The sequence below is a fragment of the Puma concolor genome, chromosome D1, assembly GCF_028749965.1.
Source record: "Puma concolor isolate L17-30 chromosome D1, mPumCon1.1.hap2, whole genome shotgun sequence".
Lineage (NCBI taxonomy): Eukaryota > Metazoa > Chordata > Mammalia > Carnivora > Felidae > Puma > Puma concolor.
In genome coordinates, this window is record NC_141676.1 from 25673464 (window position 1) to 25697674 (window position 24211).

Below are 24211 nucleotides of genomic sequence, written 5' to 3' on the forward strand. Positions count from 1 at the left end.
CTCACCCACCTGCAGGACGAGCAACATCTGGACAATGGATGAGGGCGGCTGGGACCGGGCCAGCAGCAAGTCGCCCGGCTTCACCTTCAGCAGGACCAGGTCGCGGAAGCCCAGCAGAGAGATCTGGCGGATGGTCAGCTCCTGGCCCTGAAGAGGAGAGAGGGGGCAGGGCTGGGAGGTGAGAGCCCGCTGGATATGCCACTAACCACGGGGGTTCCAGGACAACCAGTGTGTACAGAGCACCACAATGAGCCGGGATGAGGTGTCTGCAGACCTGGGTGGGGGGAAGACTGCCAAAAAGTCGAAGATTTGGCCCCTTCCTCCCCCCGTCCTTCCGAATTAAAACTTCATTTAAGATTAAGGTGTGACTCAGAGGTGCCTCGTGGCTCAGTCGGTTAAGCGTCTGACTTCAGCTCAGGTCATGATCTCACAGTTTGTGGGTTCGAACCCCGTGCTGGGCTCTGTGCTGACGGCTCAGAGCCCGGAGCCTGCTTCCGATTCTGTGTCTCCCTCTCTCTCTGCCCCTCCCCAACTTGTGCTCTCTCTCTCAAAAATAAATAAAACATCAAAGGAAAAAAAGAGAAGGTGTGACTCACTCAATCCGCCTAAGTGACCCAAGATGGTACAAGATATATGGGGGCTATGCTGTCATGGGGGGCAAGGGGCATTCAGGAAGGAGGAAGAAAGGAAGATGAGGGGAAGCGAGAGAAAAGATCAACACTAGCCCTGCCCCCCACTTTCAAGGCTGCTTCCTCAACTTTGCTTAATATGTGAGCACCTGCCGCATGACAGGCAAAGAAGGAAAAACACAGGGACTCGTTTTGACCATGCAGGGTGCAGGCGGAGGATGAACATAACTAATAATCCTAAGAGCTGATACTACCCAAGCTCCATGTGCAAGCCATGACTCTAAATATTTTAGATGGAAGTAACACGTTTAGTCGCCACCCTTTCGGACAGGTACTATTACAAAACCTACCCTGCAGATGAAAACCCTGAAGGACAGGGTTATGGTACTATATCCAGGGAAGAGCTGGATCTCAAACATTAACCGGTTGATTTTAGAGCTGCCAAAGTTTCCCAAAAGAGAAAGGAGGGCCTCTTTCCTAGACTCTCCTTTGCACATGTATATACAGCACACACCAAAGATGGGTTGCTCGTGGGAGAGCCAAAGATATCACCAAGGCACCTGCCAAACAGGATGTAGCTTTTCATCCCACAAGTCTGCCAAGGCTTAAGGAAGTTTTACATTTCCCGTTAACTCCTTAGGGTTGCCATCCCCGCATCCCCCCACTCCCTCCACCAAGAGATGCACACAACCACCACCAGTGCCTTCCAGGCTCGGGTCAACCACCCCCCTCCCTGATTGCCTTCCCCACCGCCTTAAGGTGCTATAGCTGCTACTTTTTGCCCCACACGCCAGCACTCGACACTGACCGCCTGTCTCTTAGGTCTCTGCCCTCGCTTCCCCTCCAGGGTTCCTTTCCCCTTATGAGGTAGGAAGATGAAGGCAAGCTTCCACACCCTTGAACACAGTAGGTACTCAAAACCACACCTGTCCAATGAGGAAGTAGGTGTCAGACACCCATCCAGGCAGGGGGCTCTGAGAAGGATCTAGCCGGACAAACAGACACCTTGGTGTGTTACCACCAGTAGTGAGAACCGCTAACTCAGGGCTTCCTGCGGTGGGGTGTCTGGAACAGCAGTGGCAGCAACAGCACTTGGGAAACCGTGTGTGGGGAAGCGGATGGACGGGCAGCATCACCTGTCACCGGAGCTTCTGATTCTTCGAGAGAAGCAGGACAGTAACGTCCTCAGACGGGCTCCCGCTTGGGTGTATGTGAGGGCCCTTCTTGGCCATCTGACGATTGTCCCAGGGCCATGCTCACTCAGGTGCCACATTTCCATTCTAAACCCACCTGGATACACCCACCCCTTGAAATTCCATGCCCACCAGGTCCCAAAAGAGAGACCCGGGTCTATACACCCCCGCCAACAGGATGCCAAATAAAACAGAGGATGTCCAGTAGAATGTGAATCATTTTTTAGTAGAAGTACACCCCAAATGTTGCATTATTCATTGTTTATCTGAAATTGAAATCTAACTCAGCATCCTGTCATTTTATTTGCTGAATCTGGGAATCCTACCCCTAGGTCTGTCTTCTTAGGACCCAGTGCTGGCCTAGTGACTATCACATGGTACGGGGGCTGAATTGTCTACATAAATGCTGCAAACCCCCTCACGGGGGTAAAGGATGGACCCGAGGGTAAAGGAAGGGATCAAAAGAGCAGTGAGCTGTGCAGGCCAGAGGCTTCTACTAAAAATTGTTAGGGGCAGGCCAGAAACGGAAAGGAGCTCTGTAGGCATAACTTCCCAATGTTTAAATATTGATACATATTTAAAAGAATTCCAAGCTCCCATAAAATACCATTCAGAGCAAACAAAGCATGTGGGCCCTTAGGTCTGGTACCAGGGTCATTCCTACCACTGTTAATGGCTCAGCTGCTATGCCCCACACCCACACTTCCCCAAAGCCAGGTGAGATAGGAGCCTTAAGCCCAGGGGTGGGGTGGGGGGGGCAGTGTTAATGCAGGATGGAGAGGTGAGTCTGGGAGAGGAACATCGATTGGTACACCTGCCTTCGGGGGCGTCTACTCTGCAGTGGCAATGCCTCGTCCTGCTATTAGACTCTGCGGGAAGATGGAAGGAAATCACCTCAAGTGTTAGGAGAAGCCCAGGTCACACAATAATACCAAAGACATGCTACTCACTGCTCACACGAAATTCCACGTTTTGCAGATGAAACCGAGCTATGCTCAGAGAAGTGAAATGAGTTTGCCCAGGACCAACTACTGATTCTCAGTCTAGTGTTCTTTCTTCTACATCATGTGGCTACTTGTCTTCGGGAATCCCTTACAGAGGGCAAGAAACATTATTCCTTTCCCACAGTTTGGTACAACAGGAACCCTGCCTTAAAATTGTGCTTCAAAGAAAGGGAGGGGGGGAGCAAAGAAAGAAAGGGACAGAAAAGAAAACAGTCTCCCTACCCCATCTCTGCTTCTGAAAAGCTGGAAGAAACAAACCACTCCGAGAACATACAAGGCATATTCAAAACCAAGAGGGTGAGGAGAGCCTACAAATTGCTAGTTACGTAGGCGCTCTCTCTTTGCTGGAGGTCAGATGCTAAACACAGACCAGAGAGCCCTTCAAAGAGCCCCGAGGTCCTTAGCCGACTCAGGCACCCAACTTCCTGCCTCTCCCCGGTTCACCAGGAGGCCCGAGCTGGCAAAGGCCAAGGAATGAGACAGAGTGCTGAGGCCGGCAGGAGGTCGTTCCTCCGAGACTGACCTGAACTGGATAAAATATTGCCTGCAGGGTGGGGAGAGTCTCAGTGAAGAAGTGGTCCCACACTTCAGCCAGAACCTCAATGCGATTTTCACCTACACGAGGGCGAGAAGATGGGAGGGGAGAAAGAAAGAAAAAGAATTTGTCATTACTTGCAGGAGAGGCTAGAGACCGCTCCGTGTCAAAGGGAGCATGGGGGCAGGTAACTCATGACCTACATTTCATCTAGGAGGCATTGCTACAAGTAAACGTGGGAATGAGTGGAAAGACTTAACCGAAAAGAGGCAAATATGTCTTCTATCCCCCAATCCAGGAAAGGGAGCTGAAGTCTGGAAATCGCAGAACAGTTGCTGCTGTGGTGAGAATGGTAACAACATTCTCAGGCACTGTACTAAACTCCTCATCTACATTTCAGAATAAACTACTCCCTCACTTTACAGGCTCAGAGAGACAGGCCAGGTGTCTAGCCTAACATCACACGGCTAGAAGGCAGAGCTGGGATTCCAGAATCCATGCCCTTGACCAACATTATCTGGGACGATCACGTGCACAATTATATATTGTTTTGATTTTCTAATCACTACGACACTGGGTTTTTATTCTGGATTTGAGCTGTTGGGACAAGGAGGTGAAAAGAAGGGCCTGGAAACTGTCACTTCCACCCACTGGTTTGCAATAACCAGCGGGGAGAGGGAGGCAGAGTATCACCTGCAGAACTCAGGCCCCGCCTCCTGATGCTATACTTACGCTCACCCCTGGGATCCTGAGCCACTGGTCAGGCACCGCTCCCAGGCTGGGTGTACATGGGTCACCCAATGCCACCAGAAGGCCGTGCCAGGAACCCCGCACCTGCAGGAAAGGCAGGCACTGGCAGAGAGGAGCCTGCACGGTGGCTGCTTTTTAATGACCTAGATAACAGACCTGATTGGGCACCGTCTTTGCTCATCTGAGGCCGAGAAACTGGGTCGGCCAAGATTAGACACTGAAAGATGCATTTGGCAAAACACTGCCAGTTCCACTGAACAGATCTTGAAAGATTCATTTAGCCTCTTCCGCCTATTAATTTAATGGACAATAAAAGCAGCGGCTGGGAGAGAGAACAGAACAAGGGCAGAACCAGCAGCTAGCGGGGCCAAAGATGCATGGATTTTTGAAAGCTTGGAGAGACACACGCTAGGGGAAAATGCAAATCCATAGTCCCCTGTAATTTGCCTCACAAAGTGCTAATTACACGTTGTTGGAATCACTGATTGACTTCTCTGTCTCCTCTCCTAGAATGGGATGGGCGTCTGGGTCCTGTCTGTCCTGCCCCACCATTATTATTTCTAGTGCCTGGCATGTTGCCAGATCAATAAATTACTTTTTAGAAATCTCTGAGTGAATGAATCACAAGTATCAAGGGTACAGGCTTTCGCAGATGCTGCGGCTGGTGAGTGAAGGGGGTTAACATTTAGCCCCAGCATGGGACAGGACACAACAGGACTTAATAATTAGCTCCAACATTTTCCTTTGGTCTTAGATCAAGGAAACATCCGCAACACGGGCAATCTGGAGGGGACAGTCTGTTTCCTTCTTCTGCATCCTCACCCTCCTTCTCTATTCCCCTAAGTATGTGGATTTTATTTCAGCCCCTCAGGCTCACCATGCTCTGTACACCACAGGGCATTTGCATGTGCTAGTCCCTTTGCCTAGACTATTCTTTACCCCTCTTTCTGCCTCACCTACATCTGCCTATTCTTTTAGTGTCAGCTCCAGCATCACTTCTATAGCAAAGTCTCGCCCATGGGTCAAACCTCCCTCCTACAAACTGTATTCTTTTTTTTTTTTAATCTTTAAAATTTTTATTTATTTTTGAGAGAGAGACAGAGCAGGAACAGGGGAAGGGCAGAGAGAAAGGGAGACACAGAATCCCAGCAGGCTCCAGGCTCTGAGCCCGATGGGGGGCTCGAACCCACGAACCGCGAGATCGTGACCTGAGCCAAAGCCGGACGTCCAACCGAGTCACCCAGGTGCCCCAGACTGTATTCTTAGTACCTGCTGCAGTTACAGTGTTATATTTCATAATGATTTGATTAATCTCCCTCTTCACCACTGGGTTATGAGCTAATCCACGAGGGCCTGGAATCCTAGGATGGTTTTGTTCACCACCGTGTCCCCAGCACCTAGCAAAGTGCCTGGTAGATGGCTGATAATCAACCAATGTCTGAACGAACCAATCTTTTCAAATGTAGGCTATGCTAGTTCGTGGCAGGGAGGAGTCGGGGAGCTCAAAAGGAACATCTGACATGTTAAGCCATCCTGGTACCCAAAACCAAGGTGAGCCCAACACCCGGGGAACGTACTGCACAGGAGAAAAGGCCATATTCCAGCTGCTTTATTGACGGCCTGTATCCTAAGCCTTCCATTACAAAGCCCAGCAGAGGCCTTCCCAACACGAAGGAAGGGCAGGAGAATCCTGCAGATCCGTGCCGGTGCCCGCTTATTCCCCTCCACCGCCGGGATGGAGAGCTCGTCAGCACATGAGGTAATCTTTCAACCCAGCAGCAGGAAGGCACCTCTCCTGGGAACTCGGGTCTAATTGCTGGCTTCGAACTTCACAGAGTAATGGAGGTTTTGGAAAGTGTTCAGAGAAGAATGGCCGACTGACACAGGCTAACAAAACAGGGTGACCCCGGGGAAGAAAGAGTTTCAGGGAGGTGACTTCACCTCCAGAAACAGCCCCTAAGGACTTAGCTCCCCGCAAAGATGAAGGGGGCTGCACAGAAGCTTCTAGACAACCACCCTATAAAAACTGTCCTCTAAATGTGCCACAGGAGTTTAGATCACCGGAAGCCCATAGAAGGGGAATCAGGGACTCCTTACGGTCAAGGCCACGAAAGCTCTGGGAAAGATTCGTGGAAGAAACACGGCAGATCCTGCCCACAAAAGATCAACACAAGGATAAGAGCTGCCTCTGTCCTTTCTGCGGCCATAAGGGACACATGTACAATGTGTCCATAAAACAATCAGGTCAACAGAGTACGGTCTGTTCAGTGATAGGATGGATCCTATAGCAAGGGAATCCTTTCTGTCAAATAAAATCTTTCGTGGGGTTGTAATACATGAAATAAAAAAGTGGAGAAGTTCTGGCTGAAGACAGGAAAGGCCCTTCAAGGTTCTCCACCTCTTTCACTGTGCAGAGGTGACATGCAGACCACACGGCCAGCATGGACCCGGGGAGAACCCCCGCCCTGGTGCCCCATGGCATGCTTTAGGGCAGAGGCAGAGAACCTCAGATGACCTTCATTTACCCCATTCAGCACCATTTCTGAGCCTTCACTCCAAATGTATCCGTGTCAAGCGTCACTGGAATAAGAGACATCGACTCTTCCCTGAAAACACTTACAGACCTGGTTTTGCTCGGTATCTTTTTTATGAAGCTGGTTTCCCACATTTGCAGGAGCATGTAGTAACCCCTCAGGTGACTTACAGACAAATAATGTGGCCAGAGACCATGCTTCCCTTCCCCCCCCCTTTACTAGGCAGCCACCTTCCATACTTGTGTACTGGCCCGACTGTTAAATGCAAAAGGGGCACAAAATCCCTGTCAAAGCCACTCACTTACAACTAAGGCCCTGGGCTAGTGGGTGTTTATAAGGTTGAAAAAGCCTGAATACAGCTATATGGAAGGAAAACAAGGCTACAAGTTCAGTCAGCTGTCACATATATGGAAGTTAATTTCTAATCTCTATTCTTCCAAAGGTCTGCTGAGCACTTACTGTGGGCCAAGCACCGGAACTTTCCGGTGTCAGCTTCTCATTTGTCTCCTACTTTGTCTTCCCAGGGGACACTTCATGGAACAAGAATCTCTTTCCCAGGGAATGGAGGTGAAAAAAAGGGATGCTCTATGGCCTGATATGTCTGGGACTGGTAGTAAATTTGACCTACAGATAGAGGTCTTTAGGTTAAAGTACCAAAAAAAAAAAAAAAGAAACCAGTTTGTGGACCTACGGCATGCCAAGTATGATGCTACGCCAGGTACACTCCTTATAACCCCTAGCCCATTTGGTCATTTAAAAAATGATAAAAAACTGGGGCGCCTGGGTGGCTCAGTCAGTTAAGCATCTGACTCCTGATTTCGACTCAGGTCATGATCTCACGGTTCATGAGTTCAAGCCCTGCACTGGGCTCTGCGCTGAGCATAGTGCCTGCTTGGGATTCTCTTTCTCTCTCTCTCTCTATTTCTCTCTCTCTCTCTCTCTCTCGAAATAAACTTAAAAAAATTTCAATAAAAAATTTTCAAAACTAAATAATCAGTAAAAACCAAGGCTCAAAGGAACTAGAAACTTGGCCAAAGTCACCAAAGAAGTAGGTGGTAAGCTAAGGTCAGAATCCACCTTGGAGGCAGCTGAGAGGTAGCCCTTGATAGAGTCCCGGGGTTGGCCACTTCTTGCCTTGGTCCCATCTCCCATCTCCATTCGGTCCCTTTCTATTCTGTCTGCTGGGCTCTAAAATCTTTCCAGGCCAGGAATCTTCCATTGCCTATCAAATCATACGCCATTCAGCAGGGGCCTGTTTAGCCTAATGCCCCCCAGACAGGTAGGCCTCCTGTCGTATAGGACCTCAACTAAGATGAAAAAGGCCAATTAGAAATAGCCTGGGTCAGACGAGGGAGAACAGCATGTCAGGATCCGTGGTAGAATTTATCCCTCCTCAGGGGACCGCCAGCACCCATCCCGTGAAAACACCCTCGGCGAGGGTTCTCGGAGAAGACCACCCCAATCCCACCTCATTTTTCAAAAAACAGATCTGACTGGCACAGCCACAGTGGCTGGCTCCGAGCAAGCGAGGCCGCTCGCGGGGGGAGCGAGAGACAGGGTGAATCACTCACTTGGAGCCTGCCACTCTTGGACAGAAGCATTTCAGCTGTCCAAACAGCAGAGGCTGAGTCACAGGGCCCACTGTACGAGGGCTGCCTTGTACTTGCCTTCACACAGCTTAATCTTCTCCTCCACAAACAACAGGCCTTTGGCAAGAAGCTGATTCTGTCAAGAGAGAACAAAGAACACAAGGGTTGGGCTACTTCACGCACTGACAAAACCTCTTCCACGTCCAGTGGGCGAGGGCGCGGGGCTCTGGGCCCTTGGATGCCAGTCACGCTTCCAAGTACTAGAAGCCATCTGTCCTCTTGGAAGATCAGGCTTCGGGAGAAGTCAACAAGACATCCCACGGCAAACGAGGGAGACGAGAGCCAAACTCAACCACCATTCCATCCCTCCAAGCAGGGAGGAGGCATGCCACAGGCTTGGCTGAGTCCTACGGCAGGCCTGTGGTGGACACCCGATGTCCTTCAAGCCCTTCATCGAAACTCAGAAAAGGGAGCGTTGAGGTAATGGGAAATTGTGCAGAGAGAATATATCTTTTTAAGAGATGAATTTAGGGTTTCCCACGCAAGCATGAAAGAGACTGTATGCAAAAACCTTAAGCAGCCGTGAGTATGTGTCCACCAGTGAGGGTGTGCATGGAAAGCTGTGGAAAGAGAGAGTACGGTTAAGTCCTTGTGCAATTGTACCTAGCAACTGCTGAGTGTTCTGCGCATGTCAGAGGGTTTATATCGTTCATTTCACCTAATTGCAACCCTCCCAACAGTCCTAGCCGGTTGGTGCCATGACCCTCACTTTACTGACGGTCAGTGAAGAGACCGCCTACAGGAGACAGACCAGGTCTTCTTAGCTCCAGAAGCCATGTTCTCTCCACTCTGCTTTGTTGCCTTCTAGCAAGTCTCCCCACCCAGAGCCCCCTTGAAGGGCTAGCGCTGGTCCCATAAGAAGTGGAGCAGCCTCTTCACAGGTCACAGAAGCTCCAAGAGCAAGGATGCGCTGGTGCGTCTCCACTCACCTCACATTATCAGATTATCAAAGTCCTATGCTTATGGGACAGGGGGCCCATGGTGATCTGTATCCTACAGAAAACCTAATGCATTTCTTAGTATTCTCCTTTATAAAACCTTAAAACCCTGTTGCAACGATGACAATGATGCAAACCCTCGTGCATAGCAGAGTGGAAAGAATCTGGATATCAGATGGGGGCTCAAGTCCCAGCTCAGCCACACTCGAGCTGTGTGATCTTGAACTTTCTCTAATACTTGACTTCCTCAGCTGTAAAATGGCACCATACCAGCAACATCATAAAGTTCTTATAAGACTTAGTCATTACACACACACACACACACACACACACACACACACACACACACACACACAGTAACTCATGTCCTTAGTACTCAGTGGTAATGGGCATTGATGATAATAGCTGTTCTCTTAGCCCATCTATCTTCACAAAGGAGTGGGAGTTAAAGAGAGTCGGTAATGAATGGGCCTACATCAAATATATTAAAATATTTTGTCAAAGGAACTGTCACATTTCTGTGACTCACACATATAAACCAAATTTCAGAAGCCCTATTAAAATTCACAAGAGATGATCTAACTTCAAAAAGTAGTTGGCCAGCGTTTAGTGTCAAGATGGAACCCCAACTCAAAGTCAGAATGACATCTTCTAGGAGAAGATGTTAACCAACTCTGTTAAAGGAGACAAAATTCAATTCCTTTACACAGAACGATGGAACAGAGAGGTAGTTTCAGTGAGACCCCACCTGCATTCTCCACCTTCCAGCCAAGCAAATGAATCCCAACAGCTTCTGGGTCAGAAAGCAAGAAAACACCACTGCACCAAATTTAGACTATCAGAAGCAAGGCTCTGTGACAGCCAGGCTGGACAGGAAAGGACTGTGCAGGTGCCTTCCAGAAGGCAGTCGCTCCACCTGTACGTTTCTGAGCAGCTGGGGCCTCAAGTCTCTGTGTGGGTCCCTATCACCCATCCAGGTGAAGTTCTCAGAACTTCCCCTGGGTGCTCTGTGCAAGGGCTCCTGATGCCATTAGTCTCTGTCACCACCTCTGATGCCAACACAGATGTCCCAGGCTTCTTCCAAAACAACTTTACAACCTTCCAAGATGTCATGTTTCTGCAATGCACCTGTGGATGTGATTGCACCTCCCTCTTAATGCAGTTTTTGTGACTTTGTCCTATGACGTCTACATTTTAAATGGCAGGGGTGGGGGTAGAGTGGTGGGAGAACAGGAAGTACTGACAACAGAGAGATAAAAGCCTAGTCCAGGCGATGTCATGAGTTAAAGAAACAAATTCAAACCCTGTATCATACTCACTAGGTCCTTAGCGGTGAAGGCCATTTCTTACTGCTCTGAGAACAGTGTCCCAAACATAGCAGATGTTAATAAACATTGGCTGAATATATATATTGCCTGTTTTGGTGCTGAAGCCCATTTTGAACTTTTAAGGAATCAAGATAAGAGACAGAATATGTAGAAGAGGGGAGAAAGTGATACAGGGTCCCTAAGTCTGTTGACGTTTTCTTTACTTGATAAAAATCACTCTGCATCTGTACCTTAAGGGATAAGCTTTAAACGATGGCTCAGGTTCTTCTTCCCTCTCTCTCCTACTTCTCCCCCTTCAAGGAGACATTTGGGGAAAGAAAAAAAGACATTTTTTTTTCAATGAAAAGGAATGATTTGTGTATTATGGAGAAATGGAAAAGAAGATAACTCTTTTAAAATCCTCAGGATACTCAGCATGGCAGTTCTGTAACTTAGGCCAAAATAAGATCAATAGAAACTTGGGCTCAGGAGGGGATTTAAGGAGCCTCTAGCCATATTCTGCCATCTCCCCAGCCCTGTGGTCAAAATCCACTGGTCACACGCAGTTTTGAGGCTATTTCGGTGGACTCGTCCTTTTCCAGGAAACTAAAGCACCTTTCAAAAGCATCTTGCAGATTCTTCTATCCGCAGGCATTTGTACATTTTGCTCTTATTTTACAGCTGAATGAATAACTGGTCTCCAGCTTTTGTTTGTCACGTGCACGCAGAGGAAGGATCACTGGGCCCAGCCTAGCCCACAGCCCCTGCTCTCCAGAGAATCTCCCGCCATGCACTCAATGGATCTGTGCCCCACTGTGCAAGCTCAAACCCCTTGATCACAGCCTGCATCTCCGGCTTAGCTGATTGGCCTGTTTCCTATCCCATTGCTGACCCAGGCCTCAAACTGAGCCAACAGTCTTCTCTCCTGGGAATCTGCAGTCACATAGGCTCCTGCCCTCCAAATGGTCCTATGTTCCTCCGGGCCTCATGGCCTGAAGGGCTTCCTGCTTGGGGTTTAATGCTCTGCAGTTGCCATTTTAATTCTTCGTATTTTTTATCTTCAAACTTGTGTTTTGTAAGTGAAATCTGATTGGGTTCACTTGTGGTCCTGCCTCCTACCACCTCCCCAGGAGGATTTTTCAACACCTGCTCGCCCCCCACTCCCCCACCCCTGCGCGTACTGGTCCCACAGGGTCTCCCTCACCCTGCCTCCGGCCCCACACTGTCCTCTTATTCCCCGAAATGCTGGGGGGCCCAGGCCCAAATGCAAGGAGGGTAGGGTTGGGGCAGGCCCTGCAGCACCTGGGGAGGGGCCCCGGGGGCAGGCTTCCCCGCGCCGGGGCTGGCAGAGCTGTGGCTCAAGTGCTGGTAACTCAGGGAGGGCCTCTTGACCATCCCGGATGTGTGTACTGAGGGTGCAAAGGTTCCGATCTCTCGTGGGGGGTCTCCTGTCCACCACAGGCTGCAGCAGCAGGCCCACGGGAAAGGGAGACCGACCTCCCCAACCCTGGCTGCGGCCACTCTGTGTGCTGCTCGCTTCACCTCAGGATACGCCAACTGGACATCTGTGGGGCTTAAGGCTGCTGAGACATCCCCCTCCTTCCCCCCAGAAGGACAAAGGAAAACGAAAAGAACCAGCCTTGACTCAGGCATCCATCTTGGACGGTCTGTCCTTTTAAGCATCTCTTCCTGGAACTCGCCTCACCGCATTCCCGGCCCTTAACAAAGGCATGATTCTGGAAGGTGCCGAGGACACGTTTGCTGCAGGCTGTGGTGATGGAGCTGTGTGGTGCCAGGGCTGGGAAGAACCCGACCTTTCTCTGGTCCCGTTCCCTGCCCAATGGCGGCAACCGCACCACCTCCCCGGCCCGATGGCTTGGAGCCAACAACCGTTTACATTAAATAGCAGCCACCTAGGAAATGACTTGGGACTGGGAACGAGGCCCATTGTTACTTGGTGCCTTGCCTCCACCCCATAAATGAACTTAGACATGGAATACACATCACTTGAATCAAGCAGCAGAGGAGCCTGGACGTGAAAGACAGCTGACATGTCTAAGACATCAAAAAATACGCCACCAACAGAAAAATGAAGTTCAGCTAGGAAAAATGCAAAAAAAAAAAAAAAACCCCAAAAAACAAGGATGTCTGGGGAAAGGCATCCAAAACCACCCAATCTTGAGTGGGTGGGACAGATTCAGCTCATCCTAGCTGATCATGGAGGGCAGGCAGGAGGAAGCAGGGGAGGACAGAGGAGAAGGTGGGCTTGTCAACAGTGTGCACCTCTTGTCAAGCAGGTAGTTCCCCAAACCCACCGGAGGGACTCAGGGAAACAGGGAACCCACAGGCTGGGGGGTGGGGGTGGGGAGAAGGACACTAACCCATCTTCCCAGAGGAAAGAACTTTCCAACAGCAGGAATCCTGTAAATGCTAAGGCTGCCTGCCACTGCTTTAGCGATGATAATGATGATGAAGAAGAAGAAGAAGAAGAAGAAGAAGAAGAAGAAGAAGAAGAAGAAGGAGGAAGAATGACAGTAGAGTTATTCACTGGTTTTTACTCTTGTCAGGCACTGTATTAAACCCTTTGCATGCACTAACTAGCTCATTGTACCTTTGCCACAAACTATGCCTTTTGTACAGATGAAGAAACGGAGGCTCAGAGTAGCAACTAGCAGATGTGAGACCAGAACTAGCACCCAGATTGGTCTGAATCCAAACCCCCATTATATTCCCTTGGTTTATTTTAGCAATAATAAAACAATATATATAAAGATACAAATAGCTACCGTATGTTGACCGCTCCCTAAATACCAAGGACTTTGCATCTACAACATCTCATCTAGTAACCGCATCAACTTTTTGAAGTCGGTACCATGATCTCAGCTAGCGTATCACTAAGAGAACTGAGGCTCAGAGAGGTTAAGTGACATGCCTGCAGTTACCCAGCCAGTGAGCATTCCAGCAAGGATGGGAATCCAGACCCACCCGGAAGAAGGTCTGGTGCTTTTAGCCATCCTGTTCTTCTGCCCTGTCCATTGGGGAGGTTTCTTGTGTCCTTGCCCAAAGGGGAAGGGAGAGGAGATCCACTTCAGGATCACACATATGGGGAGCAGTCGGTTTAGCAAACTCGGGTGACGGGACGGAGTTCCGCCATGAAACCTCTATCCAGCCGGGCCATTTCCACTGCCCAACCCTGCTACCAGCTTCCCAAATTCTGCCTCCCCCGAAGTACTTCCTCAGGGCCTCCCTCTCCGCTATCCACACACACTCACTGTGCAGCAAGGCTCACACGTGCTCCTAGGTGGGTTCCATTCCCAAATGAGACATTCTTTCCTACCCCGGAGGCATCTAGAAGCATGCCACTCTGCCTACGGAGAACTCTTCTTAGCCAACAATTCTTTTCTAATCCAGGCATGTTTCCAGTGATATCAAGATCCACAAAGGTTCCTGGCACTGGCACTAAGCCAGGGATGGAAACTATGGGCCACCTCCTTTTTCCCCGCTGCAGCTTTGAAAGTACAGCCATCATATCTAAGGATGTCTGCATTTCCTGTGAACCTGGATGCCTTCCTAGATAAGCAACAAAAAGCCTTATAAACACGACTTGTCCCCAAGCCCAGAGAGTTCCTAATAAACCAGTCCTGGTGTGTGGATGGGGGCGGGGAGGGGATGTGTCAGTGTGCTGAGACCAGACAGAAATCCCCAGATGGGAGTGTGAAAAAGATGAAAAACTTGCTACATATGTGAATCCTTCATTCAGCACCATTTCAGTGGTAGAGGGTGAATTCGGGATCTTAAAAAAGTCATTTTAAAGGAAGCTGGAAAACAGTCCCTGTTTCTCTGGACACCAAAAATAAATAAATAAAATTTAAAAACACTGAAATTTCTCTTCCGTGGAGTTTTTCAGGGAATGCCTTACGGGCATTTTAACATTTAGAGTATAATCCAGAAGATTTTTCTTCCATGGCCAGAGGGCCTGAGTCTGACACTTGCTTTACATTTTACCAGCTGTGCGATCTTGGATAACCTCCCTTCTGAGAGCTGCAGTCATAGTATCTGCAGAACAGTAATAACAAAATCTTCCTCATCAGCTGTCAGGAGGAATAAGTGACTTGGCACAGGGAGAATGCTTCCAGCATTTTCTCAGACTTGATTAGGTATCAGAATCACAGAGTTCTGGGCCCCATCTCCAGTGTCTGATTCTGTGAGTCCAAGGGGGGGCCTGAAAATCTGCCTTGGCAACGCGCTCTCAGGTGGTGCGGAAGATGCTGGTCCGGGGACCACACTTCGAGAACCATCAGCTTTAAAGAGTGGCTGGTGCATAAATGCATGAAAATGTTCGCCGTCGTGACTATGGATGTTTTTGTCCTCCATATAACCCCCCTTTTTAAAAAACAACAACAACAACAACATTTACTTATTTTTGAGAGAGAGACAGAGACAGAGAGTGAGTGGAAGAGGGACAGAGAGAAAGAGGAGACACAGAGTCCGAAGCAGCCTCCAGGCTCTGGGCTGTCAGTACAGAGCCTGACACAGGGCTCGAACTCACTGACCATGAGATCATGACCTGAACCAAAGTCAGACGCTTAACTGACTGAGCCACCCAGGCGTCCCCTCCATATAGCTCTTAAGCAGCCTCAGAGACAGTTGCCCTGGTGCTTTCCATGCCTAACAAATATTTCTCAGCCCTTCCAACTCAGTCTTTACCCCTCATGGCCACTGAACTGCTGAATGTTTGCACTTATCGGAACACATGTGCATTTCTAGCATCTACCTCTGCCTTCCAACCTTCCTTCACTGGTGCCTTAAACCTGGCTGCTGCCATTCCCTGCCTGCTCTATAGGAAATCACCCAATTTCACCCATAGTGGGTTCCTGAAAACACATATTCATGTGGAACAAGACACTTACATGATGTTCGGAGTTCTGTTCCCACAGAGCTAAGGATTATAAAACCCCTAATTACACCTCACCTTCGGAGCTCATCTTCGGGTGATAGATTTTCAGCATTTTGTACCTACGTGTTCCTTCTTTAACAATAGAATGTGCAATCACCCAAGTCCAATGAGGCTAAAGATCCGCCATTGCAGCATGCCCGCGGATTTTCATCTTTATCTCAATTATATTAAGACCTATGGTTATCAATTTCAAGGCCCATTTTCCCACTTATCCTCATAAAACGTGAGAGAAAGTACAATAAAAATATTCAAATAATTGCACAGATTCCAGGCAATCGCCGAGGAGATTAAGCATGGCGGAACTGCTGACAGGGAACGCGGCTGGCTGGCGGGAAGCCCCACACAGTGCAGCCTGGGACATCCAGGGTTCCTTCTTGCAGCCCCCAGACTGGCACCACCCCATTCCCTCCCCTCACAGTGCCCAAGCAAAGTTTCTGAGCCCCTCCCAAGTTTACGGACTCCACAAGGGCTTTCTTCCAAGTACTGGCCAAATCCAAAATGTAACCTCGCAACGATCTTCTCCCCTAAGGGTATCATCTTCCCCCCTTGTCTTTTTGCTGGAGCTCAGCCCACTTGTTCAAAGCCCCATCTCTTGCTCCCCTCCATCCACCTAATCACCCCTTTCCTTCTGGGGAACCCCATGTGTTTGGGAAGACCTCCCAGGCTGACCAAAGAGGAGCTGAAACTTTTCGCCTCTAGTCAATTTGGGTTTGGAAAAAAAAAAAAAATCACATGAAAGTGATTTTCCCCAATCTTTATCATCTCTCCACCCAGGAAGAATCTGTGGATTCTTACAAGTCCCACCCAGCTTTGTCCCTACAAAGTATACTTATCCTGGGCCTGTTTGTAAGCCTTTACCATCCACTCAGGTTTTCAGCTAACACTACCCTGTGTGGTACCTGCATAGAGGTATCCACATCCCTGCTCTGTCTTCAATGTCGAACTCCACGGTGACCCTGACACTTCCATGGGTCTCCTCCTTTGGTTCTGCCATGTGCCACAAGCCCTTAATGAATCTTCCCCGATAATGATGAGCTAAGAGGGACTGGCCTCCTGGGGCTCTCACAAGACATGAGCAGTAATGGAAGTATTTAGATCAAACACTACCAGGCCATCTGTGGCCTTTGGGCACTGGGGTGACTAAATTTCCCCTTTCCCTAGGTACTATCTTGTTCAGAGCTACTGACTAGAAACTGAGTTTCTGTATCAAGCAAAACTCTAGTTTCACCAAAGGGAATTTAACTTTCCGGGCTTGGGGTAAAAACTTGCAACAAACACAACACAGCCAGCAGATACAGGAGCACAGAATACTCTATCTGCAGCCACTCCTCCCCCCCCCCCCACCCCCCCACATCCCCATGCCCTGCACCACCAACGTGGTTAACCATTAATTAGGTGATAGAAAAATGTAGAGCACTTCCGATCATCATTTCCAAAGTTCTAAGGAAACAGTTATCCCACAGAGCTGTCTCTATGATAGGGTTCCCCTGGGAAACCCCGGCTTTCCTTCCAGGCCCAAAACAGAGGGAAAGAGAAAATTCAACACTGGAAATGTCAGATTTTGTCCCGCCAGTTTCTTATGGAAATCTCTCTATGCTTCTGTGGATCAAATGGCCTGTCTTCTCTGTGTACAGACACAAGATAAGCACTCTTTCCCCACCTGCTTCCTCTCTGCCTTCACCTCAGGTCATTTTCATTATTCCTGACTGAAGATACCCTTCAGTGAATCTTTCCTTGAAGCTACAAAATGAGAATGCTCACCTTCAAAAGCAGAGCCACAGAGAAGGTTCTGCAAGTAGAGATCTCTGGGTTGGAGAGATGCGACCCAACCCAACCCAGAAGGGATCTCTCTGGGTCCCAGGAGATGTGAGTTCATCGCTAAATGCAGATGGCAGGGAGGGGGCACCCGATCCTTCATGTCACACAGAAAAGCCCAGAGCCCAAAGAGCCCATTCATCGACCTCTCCCTTTGGGGTCTCACCTCCACCCTCATGTTCTGTTCCTTATTTGTCCATGGACTTCCTCCTTCCTCCTTGCTGGAGGCGTGTTCTTTCTGGAGCCCATTCAGACTTTTCCTTCTTCACAGCACGTCTGCTAGTTGAATGTGAAGGCTGGTCTCTATAGCCCTCCCTCCTAGACCTCCCTCCTCCCTTCCATCCTCCTTCATGGACAGTTCTTCCTTGCATGGCTTTGGAACCAGCTCACCTTCAAGCAGTGCCCAGCATTGGGCTTTCCAAACCTGACTCTCTCTTGAACCACCTTCACCATCTGGCCATCGCCAGGGTCCCCTAAACTGTTACTCTTTGCATACTATTTTTCTTAAATCAGTCCACTTTTTAAAACATAAATATGTTTTAAAAATGAAACTATAGCAACATCATTTGCCATAAACAGAATGTAACTCAACCATCAACTTGAGGCAAAGAAAAAAAATTTTATGAAATTCTAATCAGTGTTCCTAGCTGAAGACACTAAGTTCGAGGCGTGCTCTCTCTTTCTGAAACAAGGGAGATCTCCAAGTCCTGCAGGAGTGTCAAAGATACAGTGGCTCAAAGCGAGACTCTCCCTGGGCACAATCCGAAGCATGAAAGGAAAAGAAAGGAAAATACATTCTAGCCACGAAGACCAGTATTACTTAACGTCATTGTGCATACCACCTAATATCATCTCCTGTATCTGTGGTAGACAACCCCTCCCTCTCCCTCTCTCCCAAGAAACTTCACTGGGCATCTCTTATGTTCCAGGTACTTTCCAGGCACTGGGGAGCCAAACACCTTTTTTTTTTTTTTTTTTTAAAGGGCTCTGCACCTACAGGAGACTTAAAACCTACATTTATTTATTTATTTTTTTTAATTTTTTTTTTCAACGTTTATTTATTTTTGGGACAGAGAGAGACAGAGCATGAACGGGGGAGGGGCAGAGAGAGAGGGAGACACAGAATCGGAAACAGGCTCCAGGCTCTGAGCCATCAGCCCAGAGCCCGACGCGGGGCTCGAACTCACGGACCGCGAGATCGTGACCTGGCTGAAGTCGGACGCTTAACCGACTGCGCCACCCAGGCGCCCCTAAAACCTACATTTAAATAAATAGCGTTCACGATAGCTTTCTCTCCGGTCTAGTACTAAGGAAAATCCCAGATTCAAAACTGTGAAAACCAGTTCCCACCCCACACCCTCAGAAAGAGACTCAATATTCACCAAGCCGTTTCTCTGATTAAGCTCTCGATGGAAAATGACATGTGGTTATTAGTTAAGTGGCTGGCATACTTTGTAAGCAGCATTAACCGACCCCCCCAAACCTCAGGGCTTCCCAGATAAACAAGTCCCCACCCAAGTGCCCTTCCCCACCCATCCTAGGGGTAGCCCCCCCCGTGCCAAGACAACTGACATTTAAAACCCGATTGAAACCACACCAAACTCTGTCTACTTTAAATGTCAGCGAGGAAGGCTGCCGGCCTGGCAGGTTTCTTCAGGACCAATTGAAAAACCACTTCTCTGTAGTTGGATTTAAAAATCAATCAGTACAGACAGCAAGAGAAGAGACTGAGGACAAGGCTGACCTTTGAGTCAAGGGCAACTGAGATGATTCACATTTGTAACTAATTACCTCTTTCTTAATCTTTATGTTTGTCTCTCCCTGGACAGGGGCTTTTTCTTTCAAGCAGCTGAGACATCTGACCCGATAGAATTCCAGGCTGCTGTTGGGTCTTGCTTTGTCCATATTTATAGTGGCCATTCTCTGCTCTGTGTGTGTGTGTGTATGTGTGTGTGTGTGTGTGTTAAAGGACTAACATCTGTCATTCTTTAAAAGTGCACATAAAAATTTAAGCTTCCCGAATGTTGGTAAGGAAGAAAAAAAAAGAATGTCAGTATTGTTTTTAAGATCTAAAAATTCTTTAACCTGTCTTAAATAAAAGTATGTTCTCCGTGGGTATAGAATAGCACCACCAACCTGAAACCAAGATGTTAGGTATTTTTATGTTAGTTTCCCATTAAAAGGGTTGGACGACACTTTAGAATAACAAATACGCATACAGTTAAGTTTAATAACCGCGTTACTCTGTCTTCCTCTGTGCTAGTCACTGTTCTGAGCACTTGACAAATAACACTTTATTTAGTCTTCACGACAATCTTATAAGGTTAGGTCCTAACACCCCTGGTTTTATAGAACAGAAAACTAAAACACACAGAGGTAAAGCAACTTGCTCAAGGTCACACAGGTGGTAATGGGCTATGCTGGGCACTAAACTCAGGTAGTCTGGCTTTAGAGGCCACGATCTTGACCACTCCCCTACTCTGTCCCCCACCCAACACCCACACTATGCGCTGAATGCTTTGCATGTGTTATTTCACGTAAACCAACAACGATCTCTAAGGTAGGTCATGTTTTTGTTCCCATTTTACAGATGGGGAAAATGAGGCATCTTGCCCAAGACCTACTCAGCTAATGAGCGGGGAAAAGTAGTAACTCTGACTTCACTAAAGTATCACTCAGTCAATTACTCACTGTCAAACAAACGTCCCCATGCCCTCTCCCACATGCCTGTGGGTGGAGTCAGGAAAACAACTTGTGTCAGTCGATTAGAAACTATCCTCTGAGGGGCATCTGGGTGGCTCAATTGGTTAAGCTTCTGACTCTTGATTTCAGCTCAGGTTAGCATCTCACAGTTCATGAGTTCAAGCCGCAGGTCAGGCTCTGCGCTGACAGCACGGAGCCTCCTCGGGATTCTCTCTCTCCCTCTCTCTCTGCCCTTCCCCTGCTCATGCACACACAACACTCTCGCTCTCAAAATGAATAAAGAAAAATAAACCATCCTCTAAGGGAGTCTGGAACCTTGAGTTCATTAGCCTCATAACAAGAGTGTTTGGGCAGGAGGGGTGTCAGATTGCCGGATCCAATCATCTTTAACAGAACAGACTAGGAGGCTTAGCGACAAGAAGTCACTTGGCTGAAGGGTACATACAGTTACACGGAATTAGATGCCATCCCCGGGGGGTGAGAGGGAATGTTGCTAGAGGAGCAGTTCCCACAGTGTGGTCTGAGGTCCCATATCCCCAGACTTTTACCACAGGGTCAAAACTAGTTCCTTAATGACACTAAGCCACAATTTACCCTTTTCCTTGCATCTTCCATCAGTGTACCGTGCAGGTTTCCAGAGACCGCATGATGCGCAATGTCACAACAGACTGAATGGGAAACAGACAGGAGGATCCATCCGGCTATCTTCTATGAAGCCAGATGGTGCAGAGATTTGCAAACGTAAAATAATGCCTCTCTTCTATTTTTTTTATTCTGAAAAGTTATTTTTCACAAAAATGCTATTTAGACTAACATGTAATAGGTTTATTATTTAAATGACTTAAATATTTTTAAGTTTCTCAGGTTCAGTTTCCAATACGGTGAAGACAGAGATAACCCAAATAACTGATCATTTTTAAGAGTGTAAGGATGACCAAGAAGCCTGAGAACCACTGCCCAAGACTGTAATCTCCATAAAAGCAGGGACCACACTGGCCCTGTGCATTATCAGGGACTCGGCATATGTAATCTTGGATGTTGAAGGAATGCCCAGGTGTATGGTATTGGCCATCCCTTTAGGTGCATGTATCCATGTGCACTATAATGACAGATACTCAGACTCACACAACTTACCTGGAAATAGTCTGTAATGAATGATCCAAGTTCACTCTTCAGCAGCCTCCTGGGGAGAGAGAAACACCATCAAGCAGCCCATGATAGTAGAGCTCCCGGTGCCTAACTCACAGACACATACAACGATAGAGTGCTCCCCAGTGGCATAGGGGCCAAGGCCAGGTCTAAGAAAGGAGTGTGCTAGGCTCTAATAATACCTCTGCACCAAAGTTATTATGGGATTCAGGCAATGGAAGTCCTAAAAGGGTATCTGTTCCTTAGTTCACTCTACAAAGACAACCATCGCCAGAGGGCAGTCGCGGGAGATTCTAATTCTAATAGAGTTGGTAGAAGCAAGCTAGGTGACTCTGGCTTCATGGGAAGCAAAAAAAAAAAAAAAAAAAAAAAAAAGAAAGAAAAGGAAAGAGAGAAAGACCATAATTTTGTAATCTTCCATATTTGTAGACTTTATGGTTTAAAACATATTTTTCATACATTCTTCAGCCAAGGATTGAAGAACTGTAAAGTATGTGTGAGAGGAGGGCAATTATTATCCTCCAGTATAAGTAAAGAAACAGAGGCTCAGAGAGGCCCCCAGTGGCAGAGTGAAGATTCAAACCCAGGCCTTCTGCAAATTCAACATCTTTCCCCATAATCCCACTCTGTCTCTCCTCCAAATCCATCAGAGACATTCAACATGGTGCCATAGTTTGGATGGTCTTACCACCCCCCCCAAGTGACTGAGGCAGTCGTTCAAAGGGGGCTACAACAGGGAAAACAGATTTTATTTATCCAGTTTATTGAGCTTCCCTTGACGTGCCAGACACTGGGCCAGCACCAGGTGGACGGAAGTGAACAACCAAGACAGATGAGGTCTCGGTGGTATGGATCGATAGTGTGTTAATAAATACACTCGCAGGATAATTTCAAAGAGTCTTTAGAGCTAAAAAAGAATTTTAAAAATAGAGGTGTTGGCACCAGGTCCCCATCTCCTTGTGACAAATCATGGGACCGCCCTACTGATCTTTCTTTAACTTGATCCAAATAAGGCAATGAATCTAAAAACATGAGTAACTGGCTTTCCGGATCCAACGTGCTCCCTAGAGGGTACACTCCTCATTGACTTCAAATTGTTTCACCCCACCAGCCACGGTCATTAAGGAGCAAAGGCTCAGCCTTCTGACAACCCCCGCTGGATATCAACTCCCCCGCCCCCAAAATGTGTTCCCACATGTTCTCCGTGTCCTGGAGAAACAGGAAGTGACAGTGAGGTATCATTATGTGCAGATCATCGATGCAACGGGATCAAAAAAGAGAAAGAGACACCCATGATCTCAATTCTCACACCAGAAAGAGCCCTGGAAAGCTGTAAACACGGGTGGCACACGGAAAATACCTTCTTTTTCCCAAGACAGACAATGTGCCTGTGTGGATACCGCATCTTGAGATCCAATTTAATGGCAGTCTCCTGGAAGGCTGCCCCATCAACACAACCCAGGAGCTCTCCCAGATGGTGGGCAGGTCTGACAGAAACAGGGGAACCTTCATCAGTCAGGAGGCTGAGGGCAGGTTGCTCATCGCTGCTCTTGGAGGTTAGAAGTGTCTCTCAGACAGAAAACAGAAACCTGGCGGGCAGCCCCAGATGGGGGCTCTCAAACAGGAAGAGTCAGAGAGGCTGCTTCTGACTCCTGGCCACTGGGAAGTCTTCATGGCCACTGGGAAGCCTCAAAACCATAGGTGAAGAAGCCAGGCTTCCTCAAAAGGACTTAGAAAACCAAGTCCTAATAATGGGCTACTTCAAACGAAGTTTCCCACACACATCTCAGGTACCCATAATGCTGAGGGGCTGACACGGCTCTGAGACGAAATAATACGCTATGGAGTTGGCGTTCTGAGGAATCTGTGCTGGGAAACTCTGTGCTCATGAAGATGCTTTGGGTAAAATGGAAGGAGAAAGAGGTCAGGGGTAAGGGTAGTCCTTTAAGGTCAACAACCATGGAAAACCCTGCTGGAGCACGTTGGAGGAGGGACCTATGCAAATGTAACAGTTGTTAATGGAGGCTAGACATGGTTAAACAGGCGATGACTGCCCAGGGACATTTCACAATGGTACTCTGAGTGCATCCTGATGTTACCCAAGTGAGGAATCCAAGAAGTATCTTCCCCTACCTATCAGGACATGCAGAAAGGCTGGGGCCTCCAGTGAGGGGGAGATACAGCACCTTATGGTAAGGCGAGGGCTGCAGCAAGCCATGGCCACAGCCAGAATTCTGCAGAGCGTTAAGGGAACACAAAGCGTGGGGTAGAAATCAGCTGATAAAGGAGCAGAGGCTAAGGAGTGAACCTGACATAACCACCAAGACAAAGGCACAGAGGCACAGAAGAAAGGACTCTGAAGCTACGAGCAGCCGCACCAGGAGCGATGGGAGGGTGATGGATGGGAACAAGCCACAGAGCACAGAGAGCTGCTTCCCGCAGACTGATGAGGGTGATCCTCAGTCCTTTACCGAGAGGGAACCAGCACAGGAATGTGCACAACAACCCACTTTATATACTTAAAGCACCATGGACCAGTTATAACCAGGTATGGTAAGAGAATGAGACACTTGTCCTTTTATCTATCCTGAGTTTAAAACCCTGTCCACTAGGTATTATTGTTAGACTTAGCTGAACAGAACTGACCCCATCGGATCACTGAAGCCAACATTCTGTTATCCCGGGTAGGCGTGTCAGTAAGTTGCTCTGTCCCTTACAAAACCTGTCGGACTTCTGGGCATGCTATGCATTACACAAGGTCACTGCATATGTGTACAGAGTTTTTGCTGCAGGAAAATACAAGAATCAATAAAAATGGGCACCAATAGTGCTCATAAAAAATTGTGGTTCATTCATACAATGGAATTTTATGCAATTGTTAGAGACAGAGAGAGGGAAGAACTCTAACGATACAAAAATTAATTTTTTAAAAATGCAGGATACAGGGGCGCCTGGGTGGCTCAGTCGGTTAAGCTTCCGACTTTGGCTCAGGTCATGATCTCGCGGTTTGGGAGTTCGAGCCCTACATTGGGCTCTGTGCTCACAGCT

At 48.1% G+C, this 24211-nt stretch overlaps 1 protein-coding gene across 7 annotated transcripts in view; it reads right to left on the reverse strand.

Moving 5' to 3' along the window:
• PRR5L (proline rich 5 like) overlaps positions 1-24211 on the reverse strand; it is a 74761-nt gene that overhangs the window by 16245 nt on the left and 34305 nt on the right. For 5 of the 7 annotated variants that reach the window (XM_086677664.1, XM_086677667.1, XM_086677665.1 and 2 more), the window contains 4 exons: positions 21149-21197; positions 8313-8370; positions 3350-3441; positions 10-147 (listed from right to left, as the gene is read on the reverse strand). In XM_086677664.1, the coding sequence (XP_086533790.1) occupies positions 10-147; positions 3350-3441; positions 8313-8370; positions 21149-21197 (337 nt within the window). Of the gene's footprint in view, positions 1-9; positions 148-3349; positions 3442-8312; positions 8371-21148; positions 21198-22523; positions 24189-24211 lie in introns of those variants that run through there. The other 2 variants (XM_086677669.1, XM_086677670.1) reach the window with 2 other exon arrangements.